The sequence below is a fragment of the Mustela erminea genome, chromosome 7 (genome assembly GCF_009829155.1).
Source record: "Mustela erminea isolate mMusErm1 chromosome 7, mMusErm1.Pri, whole genome shotgun sequence".
In the NCBI taxonomy this organism is placed as follows: Eukaryota; Metazoa; Chordata; class Mammalia; order Carnivora; family Mustelidae; genus Mustela; species Mustela erminea.
In genome coordinates, this window is record NC_045620.1 from 44415208 (window position 1) to 44434039 (window position 18832).

Here is an 18832-nt window from a genome sequence, read left to right on the forward strand (position 1 = left end):
AAACTTAGCCCTTGGTCTGTATTCAACAAATGTTTATTGCATTAATGAATAAATCCTGCCTAAGTCCCAGCATCCTCATCTATGAAATGGACAGTTATACCTAATTTGCAGAATGAATGGGACAGTGAGAATAGTTTTTAAATACAGGGCAGAGCCTAGCTCCTAGGAGGTGCTCAGAACTGCTTCCCATCTTCCCTCTGGTTTTGCCTATAAGGGAGCAGGGACTAGGGTCAGAAAGCGGCAGGCTTTTCTATCATTTTCCTCTCTTCCTTTCTCAGCAAGCAGGCAGCCATAGAATAGGAAAAAGGACTGCTTTATATATGGAATTCTCTTCCATATATATTGCTAAAAGAAATCAACAAGCCACAGAACATGGTACAAAGTGAGGCATGATTGCCTCTGAGATGGAAAAGCAAGTGGCAAGGGGCTACTGTATACCTTAATGAGTCTTGAATCTTTCCCACGTGGATAAATTTCTGGATGCAAATAAATTACAACCCCCCAGCTTGGTAGCAAATGTGTGCTTGTGACTTGCCCCTCCTGGAGTGAAGTGTGTCACCATTGGCCTGAGCAGGAGGGGACATGGTTGGGCTGTGCAGGTGATCACCAGTGACCCATGAGATCATTTGTCAAGGGCCCATCCTTTTAGGGGGTATTCACAACATGGCATGGAGGATGGGGGCGGGTTACAACTGGTGACTTCCTACAGATTTTTTTCAAAAGCCTTCTGCAAATCTCAAATCCTTTACACGGTCACATACTAATTATCAGAAAGTTCTTAACAGCCTATTTCTGAAGATGAGCTTCACACCATTGCTGGGCCTTGGCTGTCAGGGTACCTCAAATCCACACATCTCATGTGTTTATGTATTTTCTGAATCGGCAGATATGAAAAGCATAATTTTTGCCACATGGGAGTGGAGTAGTAAAAGGTTTTTTTTTTTTTAAATGTTAAAATGGGATCGTAATAACTAAAAAGGCTGTGACCTACTTTAGAAGCCAGCATATCTTCAGAAGTAAAAGCAAATTTACATTTTCATCAGCATATATCCAGCCCATACAACATTTCTGTATTCCTGTTAGGTAATTCCCAACCCCTTGCCAGGCCAACCTTAAGACTCAGAGATCCATTTTACAAGCATGTCTACAACTGGAGGTTTCTTCCCCAGTTTTATTGCATTTCATTATATTACCTGCTGGCTCAGTCACAGATATAGGAATGAATACAACTGACCTCACCTAAAAACCCTGCTAAATTGTAGGGGAGAAAATGAGCAGATAGGGCATAGCAGATGAGTGGGGATAGGGCCAAAGGAATAGGCCACATCAAGTGCATGTGTCACAGTACAGGGGGCTTGAGGGGCGGAACGTGACAGGCTCTGGGAACACCCAGATCTGTGCCATTCGTGCTGCTTAATAAAGCAGAAAATGGGGATACTGTTTCACCCAAGATTTCCATCAAGTGTAGTTAAATAAAATGAGTTTTGGCTGAACTTGGAAAATTCGCTAAACCAAGTGAACAAATGAGACATTACTTTAATGAAAAGAACTCTGATTTCGCTTGCTGGAAAATATCCTTGAGCTTTAACATATTTTGTGTGAAATATATACATGTGTATATATTCTTTTGATTTGGCTTATTCCATAGAAAAATTCTAAATCCAACTTTTAAAAATAAGACTCTCCTTCTACCTTTTTCCTCCTCTCCCTTCTTTTCTCCTACAATGGTTTTTTTTTTTTTTTTAATCTGTCCCATATAGGAGTAATGTTAAGAGGTAATAAGAAGTGGAAATTATAGATACAAAAGGATAATGCTACAAAAGTTACTTTCTTGCACTCAGCCATTTGGAAATTGAAGTGCATTTTCCCATTGAAACAACGTTATTCATGGCTGGCTTCCCAGGCCAACCCACAAAAGCCTATTTAATCTATAATGTCTGTGTGGTATAGTACTGTGCTAATTATACTATGGAACCCAACCACCACCCTAGGTTCCCATGGATAAATGTGTTTCAAGTTCAAATTAGGATTCCAGTAACACATTTCCCTTGTTTCCCTAAGGGGATGGCAGTTGCCTTGTCCCAGCTCTTGCCCACTTCCTCCTCCTCCACCACCGTCATTGCTGGGTCCGGTGCCTTGGGCATTTTCTCATCTGAATTAGAGTGAGGACTATCACTGTGAAGCTGTAGGTCATGGCTCTGGGAACCTGGGGCAGAGGAGCCCAGAGGATCAAGAGCCAGGGGGAGCCAGTGCAGTAATGGGAAGAGGGGCAGAGCTTCAGTGAATCAGAGTGGAGAGGTTGGGGGCTGCATCCTTTTGCTAATGAGCCCCCTGTGAGGATAATATATTCTTGGGACCAGAGGGCAGTCTGCTGTCTTCTTTCCATGATAGCCAGTGCTAGGGTGGGGCCTTTGTGGCGGGTGCACCCAGAGGAGTTCCCCCATGGCTGAGGAGTGGCTGAGGAGGAACAGTGGCTGTAGGTACTGAGATCAACATGCTTAGCACAGTGTTTCCCAAAGATGTCTGTACCTTTGGTTTTTTTGGAGGAGCATTTTAATCGTTTTTCCTCCAACTTAAGATATCAGTAGATTTCACTCAGCTGAAAAAGTGAAAATGACATCTCAATTTCTATACAAATGGTTCTCCATGCGGTAAACTATATCCTGTCTCTAAGTCAGAGCTCATGCCAGGCTGCATGGCAGGGGAGCAGTTGGGGAGGACCATCAAGATGTCCCTTTGGGACAACCACCAGAATAAGAGTTGGAAGACCTGTTTCTCCACCCTTGCCTTTTTTTTTTTTAACTTGCCGGATTGCCTTGGCTTAAGCCAGACCCCTCAGGGTCTCCATTTCTGCAGCCGGATCGGGTGATAGATGTTCACATCCCGTTAGAATCCATCAGCCCAAGGACCTGGGCTCAGGGTTTGGAGAAATTGGTTAAGAGAGACCCGGAGGTGGGTCTAAACTCTTCACTTCACTGCTTTGCATAGGTGACCAGCTCACTCTGGTTTTCTCAGGACTTGTAGCCCTGATGGTCCCATAACCTGGGAACCTTCTCAGTCTCAGGTAAGTGAGGACAGGTGGCCACTCTAACTTGACATGTTTAGGCCAGTGCAGTGGAACTGGCAACATGGGAAGTATAGGGAAAATGACAGTCAGACAATTTCCCCAGCCAATCTCCAAGGGAAGGGTATTGCACACTTCACATAAATACAACACCTTTCTAACAAAATGTAATTTTCAATCAAAATTTAGTTGGTAGCCCCAGATGTCCTGAATGATGTTGTTATCTCATAGTTGCTGCCACACTATTCCCACCTCTTCCAAAGGTTATGCAGTGGCTGGAAGACTTGGGTAGCCAAAGGAGGGGGAAAAGATAACACCTCATCCTCTCCCTTTTGATAATCTTAGTCATGTGTGCAGTTTTAATCCTTTCTACAGGGAAAAGGCAAACCTTGCTGTTACCCTCTGCAATGACAAGGAGGAAATCATGGCCCAGGCTACCTTCGTGGACTATCCCAACTGGAATGTCTCCAATCAGGACAGCTGGGTATCCGTGTTCCGGGAGCTTGACAGTGAAATCCCATGCACAGTAAGCAATTACACACAGTTCTTATTAGAACAGCCTTAATTTTGAAGGGAAGTCCTATGTTTGCACATATGTCTTTCCAGTTTTGAGACCAAGCAGTGCAAGACTCACAATAGAAAGTGACATCATGATAGTTAGAAACAAAGTTAGCTAGTGGGGAAGAAGAGCAAGTCTAAGAGCAAGAGGCCAGAGAGGATACAGAAGGGACGGTCATAGCCAGATCAGTCATCTGGTGGCAAGGCCTCGCTCACCTCTGCTGGTGAAGACTAAGAGGGAGCAGGGAATTAGTGAGGATGTCAGATGTGTGCTTCTCAGGTCTTCACACTGTGCCCCCCAGGATCAATGTTCAAAGTCTTTTTTTTTTTTTTAATTTTTTTAACTGAAGTATATTTGATACACATGTTATTTTAGTTTCAGGTGTACAACAGTGATTGGACAGCTGTATGTGTTATGCTATGCTCACCCCAAGTATAGCCATTGACTGTATTCCCTATGCAGTATCTTTCATCCCCGTGACTTATTCATTCCATAACTGGAACTGCCCCTCCCACTCCCTTTCATCTATTTTGCCTCCCACCCTCCCTCCCTTCTAGCAACCCCCAGTTTGTTCTCTGTGTTTATGGGTCTGTTTCTGTTTTTTTTTTTTTTAATCTATTTGTTCATTTGTGTTTTAGATTCTACATATGAATGAAATTATTTGGTATTTATCTTTCTTTGCCTGACTTATTTCACTTAGCTTAATTCCTTCTAGGTCCATCTATCTTGTCACAAATAGCAAGATCTCATTTTTTAATGGCTGAGTAATATTCCATTATATGTGTATATATGTGCATGCATGTGTGTGTGTGTATGTATGTATATATACCACAGCTTCTTTACCCATCTGTCAGTGGACACTTAGGCTCAGTGTCTAAAGCCTTTGATATATTGGGAGGGCACCTGCCTTTACACTGTTGCTCCCGTAACAGTGATAATAGAGCCTCAGATTCCTGTTGCACTCTGTAATTTTCAAGGTGCCCTGGTGGACTCTGGCTCATTTGATATTTTCTAGCTGTGAGCACTTTACAGTTGGCAACCTGACTTGGTAGGTGGTGCCGAGTCTGAGCTTTCTCTGACCTCAGCCTGCCAGAGCCAGGCCTGCATATGGGCCCAGTCCTGTGGAGAGCTAGAGGCTATGACCAGGGATAGCATGCTTGTCTGTCAGTTGAATCCAAGAGTGTGTCCCCAGAGCCCTAGGGAATGCTGATGGCGTGAATGAGTGAGTTCACCTCCCCGTATACACTTGTATGTGCACACACACACACGGCCACATGTGCCCCAACACGTCATCCGGCATTTATTCAGCTAAATAATGTCTTCCCTTTGTCCTTTGCTTCTCTCTCCCTCACCACTCTATACATCCAGTTGCCATATTTAGAAAAATTATCTTAAAGTTGGAAATAGGCCAAAAAGATGCTTTTGGTCCAATGCTTGTATCTTTGATCGATTATCTATTGACCGGGCTATGATACAGTTCTACAGGAACAGTGATTAACTTTGTAGATTTTTGTCCATGCGAGATATAAATTTCTGTTTGGTGGAAGAGATCCTCTCAGAAGTTATGGTTGGTAGCCTTGCAGGACATTAACTCTTTTGTTTCTTGCCCAGCAATCTTATTCTAGAATTCCCTCATTAAAATACCTAAGGTAACCAGCTCCTCAGGTACTGCAAATTGTTTCTGTCATCCCACTGATCAAATCCTTAATGGACGGGTTGACTAACTCTGTGACTAACTCTGTGTTTATTTGGATGTTTGTGTTAGGACCACGATTTTACCTTTTCAAACATCCTAAGTCAACACCCTTATTCATAAATTCTTTCCCCTTTGGTTCCTTTGTTTATTCTCTTAAGGTTATTTCTCTTTGAACACATTTTAAACTCCTCAGCAGTGCAGAGCTCCGCCATCCCGTATGGTGGCCATCAGCCATGTGTAGCTATTGTGTACTTTAAGTGTAATAAAATAGACACTGAACTTCAAATATTTAGTAGGAAAAGAGAGTGTAGAATGTCTCACAATTCCTAATTTGTCAAAATGATAATTTAAGTATGTTAAGTTAAATGAAATATATTGAAGATGAATTTTACATATCTATCTTTGTTCTTTTTTTATACATCGACTAGGAAATTACATATGCAGCTTCTGTGGCTCAAGTTATTTTGTTACTGGACAGCATTGATATAAAGCCTCAAGGCTTAATGTCTTACTTAGCCCAGGGGTATTTGCAACTGAAGTAATGCTTTTTATCATAAAGCTAAAGAATAAATGTTAAATTATTATATTTTTGATGGAAAAGAGAATTTGGAAGATAAATAAGCCAAATAATAAACTGTGTACTCCTAGGACTAGTCCTGTTCAGAATCTGAAACATGTGTTAAGTCAGGTGGCTGTGGGGTGAGCCGGTAACACACGGGAGGGCTCACAGCACTGTTGTGGCTATTGCTATCGCAATGATAGGGTTTCTCTTGTTTGCCTGAACCAAGCTCATGATTCTTCTCTTGCCATTTTATGTCTGATAAACACCCCTTCTGAGTATTCCTAAGGTATGCATTATCCAACAGGAGGGGCACACAGCTGTGTGGGTGGTAACCCAAGGCTGCCTAAAAACATTGCTCAGAGGATGAGAAACACAGAAAGCACTCCTGTTGTCCTGATCTAGGTGCAAGCAGCACCCTCACCAGTTAATCCCCTCACATTTGCATTAGCTCTGAAATTGGAAGATTTGTCCATAAACACTGGGTACCGAGTTGAGCGGACCCATGGCTGGATGTACGGAATAACTGCTCACTATTGAGGCCACTTTAAATGTCTTCAGAAGTAGGGGACAAAGCTCTTTAAAAACTGGAAATATTTAACCTGAAGTCCAGTTCCAATCTTGCTACTTTGTTTCCAGCTCTCAGGTTTTCTGGATCCCAAGAGTAATATTTGATTCTGACTCTGGGAATGTTGAACAAAACAAGCCATTGGATTCATAACGTGGCATCTGCCTTCCATCCTTCAAATTCATAAGAGAATCTTTCTCTTGTGTCACTTGAATAGAGCAGCAGCTGCTGACTCAAGAGCCCCAGGGAATGGGTGATTGTCTTTCACTTGGCATAGACACCCCCGAGGACAAGACTACTGAGTTAATAATCGATTTCACTCCCCTGCAGGCACTTCCCTGCCCCGAGCCCCATTCGTGAGGGCAGGACGAAGGGCTGGATGCATTGGACTCATTTACAATCCCCGTTTCCTTGAATAATTCTAAGCTACGAGGACAGAAGGCAGCAAATGGAGTCAGTGAGATAGCTTGAACACTGCCTGAGTGTCTCATCACCATACACATAAAATCTCACCCCCCAAACCAGGCAGCTCCAAGACTGTGGCTACCCCCAAATTGTCCCCTGACCACCCCCGAGGCGGCCCGAATGCTGACTCAGCCTTTAATCCTGTTCTCTTTCTTGTGCAGCCTCTGAACACGTTGTTCCTGCACCTCTTTGTGGCCGTGGACGAGTACTCTGTTGGCTGCTGCAGAGAGATTACTCAGTGAGTGGCTGGGGTCTTGCAGAGGAGGACGTCAGGGCGGCTGGCCGACACACCGCAGACAAGACCTGTTAGTGCCAAAATGACAGGAAAGAGACCGTGTGCCTCGTTTTAAAATATTTTCAAAGGACATGAGATCCTTTGAGGTGTTTAATTTGCTTGTAACCCATGGCTGTATTGAAGCCTCTATGTCGAACAGCCGTGCTATTTCTGAAAGAAAACCATAGACATTTCTTTGAGTCAACACTCCCTTTGACACACATCTTTCAGGATCATCCCTGAGGCAAACAGGTAGTACAGTCATTAAAAAAAAAAAAATGATTTGTGGGGAGGGAGAGTAAAGCATCACAGGTTTGGATGTTTCTAAAAATAGTTCTCCTCCATCTTATCTTTAGAAACGTTTATTAACCTGACAGACTGTGGAAGCATCCTGAATAATCTGGCGTGGCGAAACATGATCCGTCAGGCTACCCGGTGATGGTGCGGGGTCTCTGACAGCCTGCACTGACATTTGGGGGTGGTGGCCTCCGCTTTCAAGTCACTTTGTAATGTCACACCAGATCATCCAGATGCCAGGTCAAAGGTTAATGTCAGCAGAAATCTGGTGTGCCACATGAATGTGGCACTCTTTCTTCACTCTACCTCCATAGAACAGACAAAAAAGAGGCCGGTTGGAATTTCACGATGCATAGAGAAGGAAGAGAAACTACCTTGAAGATGTTCTTGCCTTTACAGGCAAGGAGCAGAGGGGCCCAGGTGGACTGATGAACAGCTGATGTTTTTAGTGAAGGCCTGTGTCTCACACGGTGCCAGCTAGTAGAATTGCTTTGGTCCTAACACCTGTGCCGCCCTCTCTTCCCCTTGCCAGGAGCGTGTTTAAGGCAGTGCCGGAGCTGCATTTCATATTCCTCATTGTGCCATCCTATATGAGCCTAGGTAAGGTCTACGCAACCACCTCCTGTCCGCAGTTGCCAAGGTGGGAAACTCATGCTGAAAGTGGCACTCTGGGGGAACTGCAATAAGCTGGGTCTCCAGGCCCTAAATGTATCATGTGCCTATTTGATCATAGAACAATTAAAATACCACTTAGTACAGAAGTTATATTTTGTTCTGAAGTCCAAAAGTTATCCCTTGGTAAAACGAGGCCACATTTCTTTCTCTGAATGATTTAGGCTCAACTCTCATAACCGTGTTTGAGCAAGTGGGGAACATTCCAAGTCTGACGTACGATGAGGACTTCGCTGTGCATATATGTCACAGGCAGAAGCATTACCCCCAGCTGCACATCCGCAGGGCCAGGTAAGCCTGGAGCAGCGCCTTTTCTGACCTCACGTGAACCTGGACACTTACTGTACAAAGAAATTGCCAATTCTTACATGAATGTGTGTAGCTTGGATTAAATTATTTTATGATGCCTTTGGAGATGTTTACAGTTCCCCCTGCTAACTTAATTTACAGGACTAAATATCTGACAAGACTCATTTGGTACTGTGTGGCTGGCAAAGTTGCACATTTACTACTGAAGGGGTTTCTGAAAACATGCACTCCTCGATCCCACACTGGGTGAAATAACTTCCAAATATACTTAAAAATAAACCCGCCTGTTTAGTTTTCCCAGTAAAGCCCACCTGTTTTCTGAGATTGACCCCAAAGAGGAGTTTTGTAAATTGAAGGTCTTTACTGTCAGTGGCCCCAAAGACATGCCCCGAAGTTTAGCAGCCTTAAGGAGATGGCTCTGGCACATTCCATTTTCAAAGATGGCTGCAACACCATCTTCCATCCCACAAGCTCTCCTACAAGGTGATCTTGGGAGACTATTGTGCTGGAGAGGCTGCATGTTGGCCCTGGGGTCCACAGCCCCAGCGTGGCTCCCACTGACAGTCTGCATAGACCTCCAGCCATGTGAATGAGCCATTGTGGACGTCCAGCCAAGCACAGCCGCTCCATATCTGGAGCCCAGCTGACATGTGACTGCAGCAATAGGAGAGACCCCAAGCAAGGACTGATCAGTTGAGTCCTCCCTCTCAGATTTCTGACTCACAAAATTGTGACCAAAATAAAAGGGCTTTTTTGAAATAAAAGTGCATATGAAATCATTTTACAAAGATGATCGCTTGGTTTTATCAGTGAAGAATAAATTATGTTTTACTGGGTCAACTGTTGCCACAAATGCTGGATTTCTTTAGAAAGGATTAAGTTTTTAAGAAGTGAGAGCTTACTCTTTGCCAGTCATGTGGTATTACAGCATAATTGTTAAGAATTTGCAATAGCAGCATGAGATACAGATTCTCTTCTTGATTCAACTACTGACCAAATGGGTTACCTTAAAAAAGGAACTTGGCCTCTTCAGGCCTCAGTTTTCTCCCAGTATTGGGGCATTGTCTACTGCATGGGATAACTGCAATGACTGGATGAGCTGACGGATCATCTAAGTAGTTAGAACAAGTACTTAGCACACTTCCAGTCACGTGGTGCTCAAGGAAATGAAATATTATTAATATTAAGTTAAATAGGGGTGCCTGGTTGGCTCAGTTGGTTAGTGTCTGCCTTTGGCTCAGGTCATGATCCCAGTGTCCTGGGATTGAGCCCTGCATCAGGCTCCCTGCTCAGCATGAATCCTGCTTCTCAGTCTCCACGCCCCCACCTCTCTCTCTCTCTCTCAAATAAATAAATAAATTCTTTAAAAAATATTAAATAGGGAAGACAAACCCAGCTACAATGAACTTGAATGCTGGGTGGCTTAGGAAAGAAAAGGACAGAGAAGGAGGAAGATAGCTTCAGAGAGAACCTCTGTGGCCCACCCCCACCCCCAGATCTAAATACCCATCAATAAGTAGATGTTTACATTTACAAACTGTGGTGCATCCATGCAGTGGTTGCTTCTCAGCAGTGAAACGCAATGAACTTCTTATAGACACAGTAGGGCTGATCAATCTCCGTTCATGCTGAGTGAAAGAAGGCAGACACAGAAACAAAGACCATAAACTATTGACTCCTCTTGTGTGATGCACAAATGGCTAATCTGGAGAGAGAGAGAGCAGGTGAGTGGTTGTCTCTGGTGGAGGGAAGAGTGCACCTGGAAGGAACACACTGGTATTTTGGGGCAGTGGCTATGCTCTGTGTATTGATTGGAGGGTATGCAGTTGCCAGAACTCATCCAATTTAAAACCTGTGCATTTGACTTTATGTTACTATGCCTCAATTTAAAAAAATAATTTAAAATAAGGCCTCACAGAGAAGGGAGCTTCTGAATCCGGTCAGCAAGGATGAGCCAGAGGATAGTCAAAGGGATAGATTGAGCAAAGCTGTGGAGGCAGGGGAGCACCTGGAATGTCTGTTCGCAGGCAGTAGACAAGTGTGGCTGCTGTGGGAGGTGTGGTCAGGAAGAGCAGGCCGCGGGATGGCAAAGAAAGAATTATGATAAGAAGGCTTTATCCTGGAGCCAGCAGGCAACACTGATGAAGAAAGGCATGATATGGCCTGGGTGTAAAAGATAACTGACTGTCATGTGGTTCGTGGCTTATAAGGGAGGAGCACAGAACAGTCTGGCCAAGAAATGATCCTAGTTGGAATTCAGGCAGTGACAAGGCAAAGAGATTCAGGTGGGGGGTGCCAAGGGGTGCAGGGATGCAAGGAAATGTCTGAGGGGGAAAGTGTAGTTTGGTTGCCAGCTGGGTGGAGAAGTTGAAGGATGGGAACAAGTTAACGGTGACTTGGGTTTTCAAGTATGTGTGTGGGGCTGATGGTGGGTTCGTTAGCCGAGAGTAGAAATAAGAACATTAGCTGGCTAGGTGGGAGGTGGTAATAACAGGTCCTCTCATGAGTGAGGAGGTCATGAAAATAAAGGAGGTTGTCTAGTTGAGGAGGAGGTTTTAAGGTGAAAAAGCAGAGGCCTAGGGCAGAATTTTGAAAGGTGAAAAATGAGCTGTTCAGGATAATAAGGAAGAAAGCTAGAAGAGAGGGAGAGAAGTCTTAGAGAAGTCAGACTCTTAAGTCTGGCAAATAATGTGGGGAAATCAAATAATTTGTGTCTAAAGAAGAGGCCTTTGGATTTAGAAATTTAAAAAGATACAGATGAGTTGAATAAAACTTAAGAACTTCTAGCCAAACTGACCAAGAAAAAAGACAAATTACCAATACCAGAAATGAAAGAGGGGATACCACTCTAGATCTCATAGACAAGGATAAGGACTCTGTAAATTCAATAATTTAGATGAAATGGGTCAATTCCTTGAAAAACACAATCTGCCAAAACTCATTTAAGAAAAAAATTGATAATAACTTGGGAGAATTCTGTATCTATTAAAAGTTGAATGAACTCGGGGCGCCTGGGTGGCTCAGTGGGTTAAGCCGCTGCCTTCGGCTCAGGTCATGATCTCAGGGTCCTGGGATCGAGTCCCGCATCGGGCTCTCTGCTCGGCAGGGAGCCTGCTTCCCCCGCCCCCCTGCCTGCCTCTCCATCTACTTGTGATCTCTCTCTGTCAAATAAATAAATAAAATCTTTAAAAAAAAAAAAAAAGTTGAATGAACTTTGGGTGAGAGGGAGGGTGGCTGCCCGCCCCCCCCCCCCCCGCCTCCACTGGCCTCTTCCCAGTCTCCAGCCCTAACCCTGCTCCATCCTGATTTGCTTCTCTCCTTTTTCTCTTGTCCTCATGGCTCTGAATTCTGTCTTCCTAGGACCTGGGCCTCAGCTTTCTCTCAAGTTCATCCCATTGGCTCCTCTGTGCCAACAGTGGGCATGTAGTCACCAGTGACCTACCTTCAGCCCCTTGGTTTGGGGTCTGGTCTTGTCCCTCCTTGAAGGGCAGAGTTGGGTTTTAGAAATCACATTGCAGTGAGCTGAATAATTGAGAGGTAAGGAAGGGAAAGCAAGGGGATATCCACTGGTCTTTAGAGAAGTTTGGTGATGAAGGAAAATAAAGAGAAGAAGGCAGATGATGAACATTATGCAAACAATGTAAGGTGATTCCATTTTTACTATCCACGTAGAGAATTTACGTTGTATTCTGAGATCCAGACAAGCATGTGTCTAAAGAAACATTACCGAGCAGTAAAATAAAGCGATATAAATTATCCATCTAATTTAGGACAAGAGAGAAGAAAATTCCTTGTAGAAAACCATTTTCCTTTCCTTTTTTTCTTTTTTTCTTTTTTTTTAAAACCCATAGCTAAATACACGCATCATAATTCTCTTTGTAAAACCCCTTTGGTCAGGATACAAATGCTAATGCAAGCCAAGTGCATTCTGAAGAAAAGGAATGCTGTGAGTGAAGTATATTTTAATAACATTTTTAATTGATTCTCTCACTTTTCAAATCCTCCTTCTTGATTTATGAAGTTTGTCTTGTTAGTATCAGCACAGGAAAATAGGTCCTCCTGCCCTTCATGAAATACAGTCTTTAAGGAAGTCTTATTGTAAAAGTATTCACAAGGAGGCAGTTTCTTTATTATGTTACGAGAAATTTACATAAATTTATTGCTTAGGATCTTGTAAGTAGTCTAATAATTGCTGAATTTTTGTCTTCATTTCATTTAAAAATCTCTCCTTTTATTCTGCCCTTTTCTAATTAGCTTGAGGGATGGGTTCATTTAATAAAATGAATTATATTTTCAAATTAGAACAATTTTTTAGACTAAAATTACTTGTTGCATTCTTCTACGTGAGCATATAGCTACGCATACATGTGCCAGTATATGTATATTCACTCTTTGTCTCTCTTTTTGTCTGTATACACTAATGATCATATGTTCTGTTAATTGTATTTTTCATTTAATATAACTGTTCATCATCCTTCCAGATCAGTTTTATTCTTTTGAATGGCTGCACGGTATTTCAACATGTGGCTCTAATATTCATTTAATTATTCCTAATTTATGGAAATTTGTCCTTATTTTTTTCTCCTAAAACAAGTAGTATTACAGCCTTGTACGTGTATCTTCGGGTACTCATGCTATTTTCTTTTCTGTAGTGTAGGTACCAGAAGTGGAATTTCTGGGTAAGAGTACATTAAATACTAAGATTTAAGAACAGGTGCTACCAAATTATTCAACCAAAATATTCATAAATTTTATATTCTAACCAGTGGAGTCTAGTTTCCTTACACTTCACCAATGCTGGATGTTTTCAGTTACTGTTTCCAATCTCTTAGGTCAAGCCAATAACTTGTTATTTTAATTTGCAGTTATCTAAATATCTATTGATTTGAGTGCCATTTTACAGGCTTTGTTTGAAATAAAATAGTTGAATTTAAAATAATTTCCAATTTAGAAATTATTGAGATGGATGATTAAATGTATGTTTACAAAATAAATGGTCTTGGTCGGGAGGGTAGAGAGGAGCAGCAGGTGAGGGAGGAACATTTCCAAAAGTATTTTCTTTTTTTTTTACTTGCTTGGTCACCAGTTTATTATAAGAGGATGTAAGTCAGGAACAGTTGATGGGAGAGATGCACAGGGTGAGGTGTGGGAAAGAGAGCAGAGCTTCTATGCCCTCTCCATGTGGGCCACTCTCGCCAAATTTCCATGCATTCACCAACCCAGAAGCTCCATATTTTCTCTAAATGTGTAGGCAGTATACCAAATTTGGATCTTGGCAGCTGGCATTTTCTTGAGGAATCTTAAAGCTTAATTACTTCCAGCGTAGATATTTGGCAAGACGTTATGGTATTATTATCTATTACTGTAAAAGATAATCCTGTAGAATCAGATAATTTTATATATTCTATTATTGTAATAGAAAATAGTATATAAATCTATACTGAAACTGACATGTACAGAGGTAGCATATCTAAAAATGACCTGTTTCACTTTTTAGTAAGTTGACGTCTTTGCTAATCTACTCACTGATGCCCCACTTGGCTTTCGGGGTATATGTTGCTCAAGAAAATGTATAGACTGTGCCCAGCCCAGCGCTGGCTCCTAGTAAGCACATGGTAAACTGATGTTTTTGAGTTAGTTTCTCTCCTTCCTCCTTTCCATCCCAGGCCTTCCTTCCCTTCCTCCTTTGCCCTTGAAAACTTTAGAGTTATGGGCTACAAACTTCAAGAGGACAAGGCTGTCCTGGCCTGAAGTAAACCTTCCTGATTCTTGACCTTGAGGTCTTCTTCCTTCAGCCTCTGAGGGTGAAACGTCCTGCTTGCCCAGCCCACAGAAAATCTGCAAGTAGCAAGCCCCAAGAGGAATAAAGTCCTGATGGCAAAGAGATGACAGTGGGTACTTTGTAAGGAGGAAGAGGCATTTATAAAAGGACATTTAGCATATAGTAGTGAATTCATGAGGGAATGGAAATGCTATGACAATTTTCAGTTTTGCTTGTTGGAAGGTAAAGGAATATGGCACATTTTAAGAAGCCCTCTGTTCAAAATGTTCACATTCAAGTTTTGATACTAGCAGGTGTAGAATTTCAGGTAGCCAGAAAATGCACTTATATAGATCACGTCCCTTCCTTAAGGGTGGAGGAAAAAGGATTTTTCAGAAGGTCAGATGAGCGAGGCCATGTATTCTTTTAGGCTGCTGCTTTTCTTTTATTTCCCCCACATTGATTTTTTGACATCTGTCTCATCAATAGTTACTTGCTCTGATAATTAACAGTGAAGAACACAGTTCTTAAAACACTAGACCAGAGAAAGGTTTGGGATGTAATTATCCTGCCCTGTTTACCTAGCAACATGTTCAGAACCAGGAAATTAACACTGTAATACCCAGTCCTGGTTCTTTGATGTACCCATGTGGAAAATTGTGCTGTAATCAGCCCCTCCACTTAGACAGTAACTATTATAGTTACTGTTCTATATTTTGCATAATATTTGCACTAAAGTGTAACTCCTTCTGGACATAACTTTATAATCTATAGTGGGCTTGATTAATACTCATTGGTGGGTTTGAGATGTTCTCAGACTGAGAGACTGTTGGAATAGTCTTTCTGGGGAAAACCTACCCTTTTCAAATCTTTCATGGGGGTTGGGGGAGTCCTGGGAAGGACTCGCCAGGAAAGGGTTATGTGCTGTCAGTCAGTGTTGTAAAATAACTAAAATGGACTGCTGTTTTCTGCTGGCAATAAAGGTTAACCAGATTGTGTCAACATTATTGCTATGTAAAATAGATGAAAGACAATTGAGGGCTTTAAAATGTAAGATTGTTGGTTTTTAAACATGAACTTTTCACCTTTTAAAGCAGTTGCTTTTTTGGATTTGCTTAAGTTGGACTTCTGAGCAATTTCATAGAAATAAACGTTCTGAGGCTTAAGTTATTAGAATCCTAAAGCATTAAAAATGGGGGGGGCACAATTAGGAGCTTCACCGTTGCTCGTCTTGAGTCCCGGTAAGTGACCCAGCCAATAAAATCTGGTTAACAATCCAGCTGGAGTGACAGCGTGCCAAGACGGACTTTTGGATCAGATCCTGGTGGTATAAACGGCAGGGGCCTCTTACTGGCTTTGCACGTGCTTTGAAGTCATTTAGGGCTTGAAATCCTCCGTCATTTTAAAAAATCACGACATTTTCCAAGGAGGAGAAACTAAACTGTTCCAAAATCCATCTCCAAATTCTAAAATGGAATATGTGGTTGAGGAAAGATGGATTTGATTTTCTTAAAGAAGACCACTAGAGGTCACAAGAGATCTTGGAAAGAAACAGGTGCTTTGTTTTCCTTGTCTGAAAGAAAAAGACTGACTTTTTAGGATCTCCTATCTCAAGTTAAAACAGTGTTCATGGCAAAAGGTTGGTTTAACCCAAACACACTGCTTTCTTTAGGACTACCACTAAATTAGATTCTCTGTGAATTTTTCCCCCCTTCATTCACTGATTTCTTATAGCACAAGCACACACACGCTCTCGGACTTGAAGAAATACAGTATTTATGGCATTTCAAGTAACATCAGAATCACGTTTTCAACAGTACATGTTTAAGACTAGCTAATGACATGCAAATCCTCTCTGGATGTGGAAAATACCGTAAGACAGGAGAGGAGAGGCCGTGCCAATATTCTGACTGCAAAGGTGGCTCGCCCCTGCTGCTGCTGTCGTTCCAGTCCTTAAGTGTGAACTTTCCATCTGTGAATTCGCAATGCTTTCTTTACTGGCAAGGAAACAACATGTATCCCCTGCCCTGTGGAGGGAAGCTAGCCTGTAGCTTTCCTCTAGGATTGTCATTATACAGAAGAGTGGTCAGTATGCTGACACTTTGAAACAATCTGAGGGTCTCCCTGTCACCAAGAGACCATGCCAGTCAGCTGGGAAAGTTCTGCAGGTTCCAGGCATCCTGGTGTTCCTTGAAAGCCCAGCTAACTGACGTAGTGGAAATGATGAGAGCGTGTCCTCCCAGGAAGCAAGGGAGAGCCTTTCCGTTCCTGTCATCCTCCACCTTCCCGTCCGCTGGGTTTAGAGCACACCCGCACCCCAAGGATGTGTCCTGGAGAGGCCGTTGATTTCCTCATGCTTTGGATTCTACTTCCATTTGCATCTGGCACATTTATCAGAGTCTGATAGACATTTAGGTACCTCAGCAATCAATCAGTCTTTGTGGGATGGACCTTTTGTTTCCTCCAAACAAGGTAAAATGAAATATTCTATAACTGATTACATTAATAAGCACATTGTTGACTCTTCCAAACCACTTCCGGAGTGGAAGATATAGAATAATGTTGCTTTTCACCCAGAAAATGGTATCATTCCCATTGTATGTTATGTTGATGAATTATAGCCTGACATAGGCATTAGCCCTGAAATACTGTGGGTCACAAAGGTGCCGGACACGTGGCTGTGCTGTGCCAAACGAATTCACACTGAGTCGCCACTCTCCTGTCCCAGAGGCAGGCAGTGCTCATCACCTCAAAGCGCTCGAATTGAAGCATTTTCCTGGATGAATTGTTTTTTGTAGCTGGGGTGTTTTGTTTCTGTGGGGCTGGACTTTGTCGTATGCCATTTGAGACTCTGCAAGGCTGATGTCATACTTTATCATTAACACTGGGGCTGATGCAAGATCATAAATTATCAATTGCCCCAAGGAATGTATTTGGCAGAACAAGTTCCACTTTATCCATTTTAGGGAAGAGCTGAAGGGAGAGAGACTGTAGAATGCCACAGTTTGGGTATTTTCTTCCTATTTTTCCCAGAAGAATGAGTACTGAGGCATGAATATGGGTAACTGTTACAAGGCTGCAGAGGGCTCATGATTAAGTGTACGGATGGCCTTGGGTCTCTTTGAGCCTTTATTTCGGACTTTTATATCCATTAAGTATTATATTTATATCCATCGTATGTACCAAAGCCCATGGTACACAGTTGATTTTAGAGTTTTCTATATGATAGGTGTTTAAATTCACTTAAAAGGATTAGAATATTGAATTATTTTCCCATTATTTACAACAATTATCTCTATTAATATCAATGTGGAGTTTTGTTTTTGGCAAAGTGTTTGAAAATGGATTTATTGGCTATTCTCTTTTAGAATCTTTTTTTTTTTTTTCCCCCAAACAAGTATCATTCAGTGCTCTTTATAGAGAAAAGCCCTCCTCTGTTAAGGGGAAAAGCCCTCAGCACCCTTTTGGCAGTGTAAGTGGGGAAGTGGGTTCTGAAATGCAGTGGGTGTTCTAGGTTCTTTGAGCAGAGGTCCTGAGTGCTGGGGCGGGGTGGGTTGGGAGAGCCAGTTGGTGGGATTTCTGGGTGGTGTGGTTTGTGGCAGGGGAATGTGAAGTCTCCCCAGAGCACGTGCTGCCGAGGGCTTACTGCCTGCAGGGAGTCCCTTGTACCTTGTACCTTGGACCCTCCCTGCTGTCCTTGTCCCTTCCTGTTTAGTAGAGGAGAAACAAAGGCTTAGCGCTGAAGTGCTGGGCAGGTTTCCTATCAGTATAGGGCTGTGGTCTCCCCTCAGACCGCATGTCGCTCACCTAGAAAACTGGACTTCACAATGGTACCCCACAGCACCGTCAGTGCCTGTCAGGTCCCCATATATCCTGGTGATGGGGAGGGCCCTGCCCATGTTGGCTGCTACAGTTGCTTCCGTGAGGGGATGCGGATGTCAAAGGTCAACAAAGCCAGACTGGTTAAAGTGGTAAAGACAGATTTTAATCAGTAATAACTATTACAAAGGGAAACATGTGCAGTGTCAACTGAACTCAACTTTGGTTTGTACACAGGTGATGGCCTTTTAAAGAGAAAATGAGGATATTGGGAGGGGGCTAGGAGAGTCTCAGTAGTCAGGGAATGAAAAATTATAAGACATAGGAAGTGTGCTCATTCCTCGTAAAAGCCATCTGAGTTTGCTAGCTGGAGCTCATTGAAGTTAGGCTCCTGCCCTCCCACAGAGACTGGGAGACAAGGGGCCCACCCTCAGGTGTGGGCTAGAACAAGTAGGAAGTTGTTTTGGCAGCCTTGCTTTCTCAGGAAAGCACTTCAAGTGGGGCTGGGGTCATTGTGGCATTGAGCTCAGAAAAGCTGTGTGGGTGTTTGCTCAAGTCTTTATAGACCAAGGTTGAAGTCTAGTCAAGAAGTGGATTCAGAGTGTCTTGGTTAACCTTTGTTATGGAGAAGAACAGGACTCTCCATCTCTGTCCCCAAAGAGCATATTTTTTGTTTGGGAACATGCCCTTCTTTGACATTAACACAAAATGAACAATAGATATCCAGTTTTGACCCTGTCATTAGGTTCCTGGGAAAGGAGTCTGGGAAGATGAACCACAGGAGGGTGT

At 42.7% G+C, this 18832-nt stretch overlaps 1 protein-coding gene across 4 annotated transcripts in view; it reads left to right on the forward strand.

Annotated features, from left to right (window-relative positions):
- CFAP61 (cilia and flagella associated protein 61) overlaps positions 1-18832 on the forward strand; it is a 285821-nt gene that overhangs the window by 11639 nt on the left and 255350 nt on the right. For 3 of the 4 annotated variants that reach the window (XM_032351542.1, XM_032351539.1, XM_032351538.1), the window contains 4 exons: positions 3440-3590; positions 7073-7149; positions 8015-8082; positions 8319-8445. In XM_032351542.1, the coding sequence (XP_032207433.1) occupies positions 3489-3590; positions 7073-7149; positions 8015-8082; positions 8319-8445 (374 nt within the window). In that variant the 5' untranslated portion in view covers positions 3440-3488. Of the gene's footprint in view, positions 1-2988; positions 3065-3439; positions 3591-7072; positions 7150-8014; positions 8083-8318; positions 8446-18832 lie in introns of all 4 variants that reach the window. The other variant, XM_032351540.1, reaches the window with a different exon arrangement.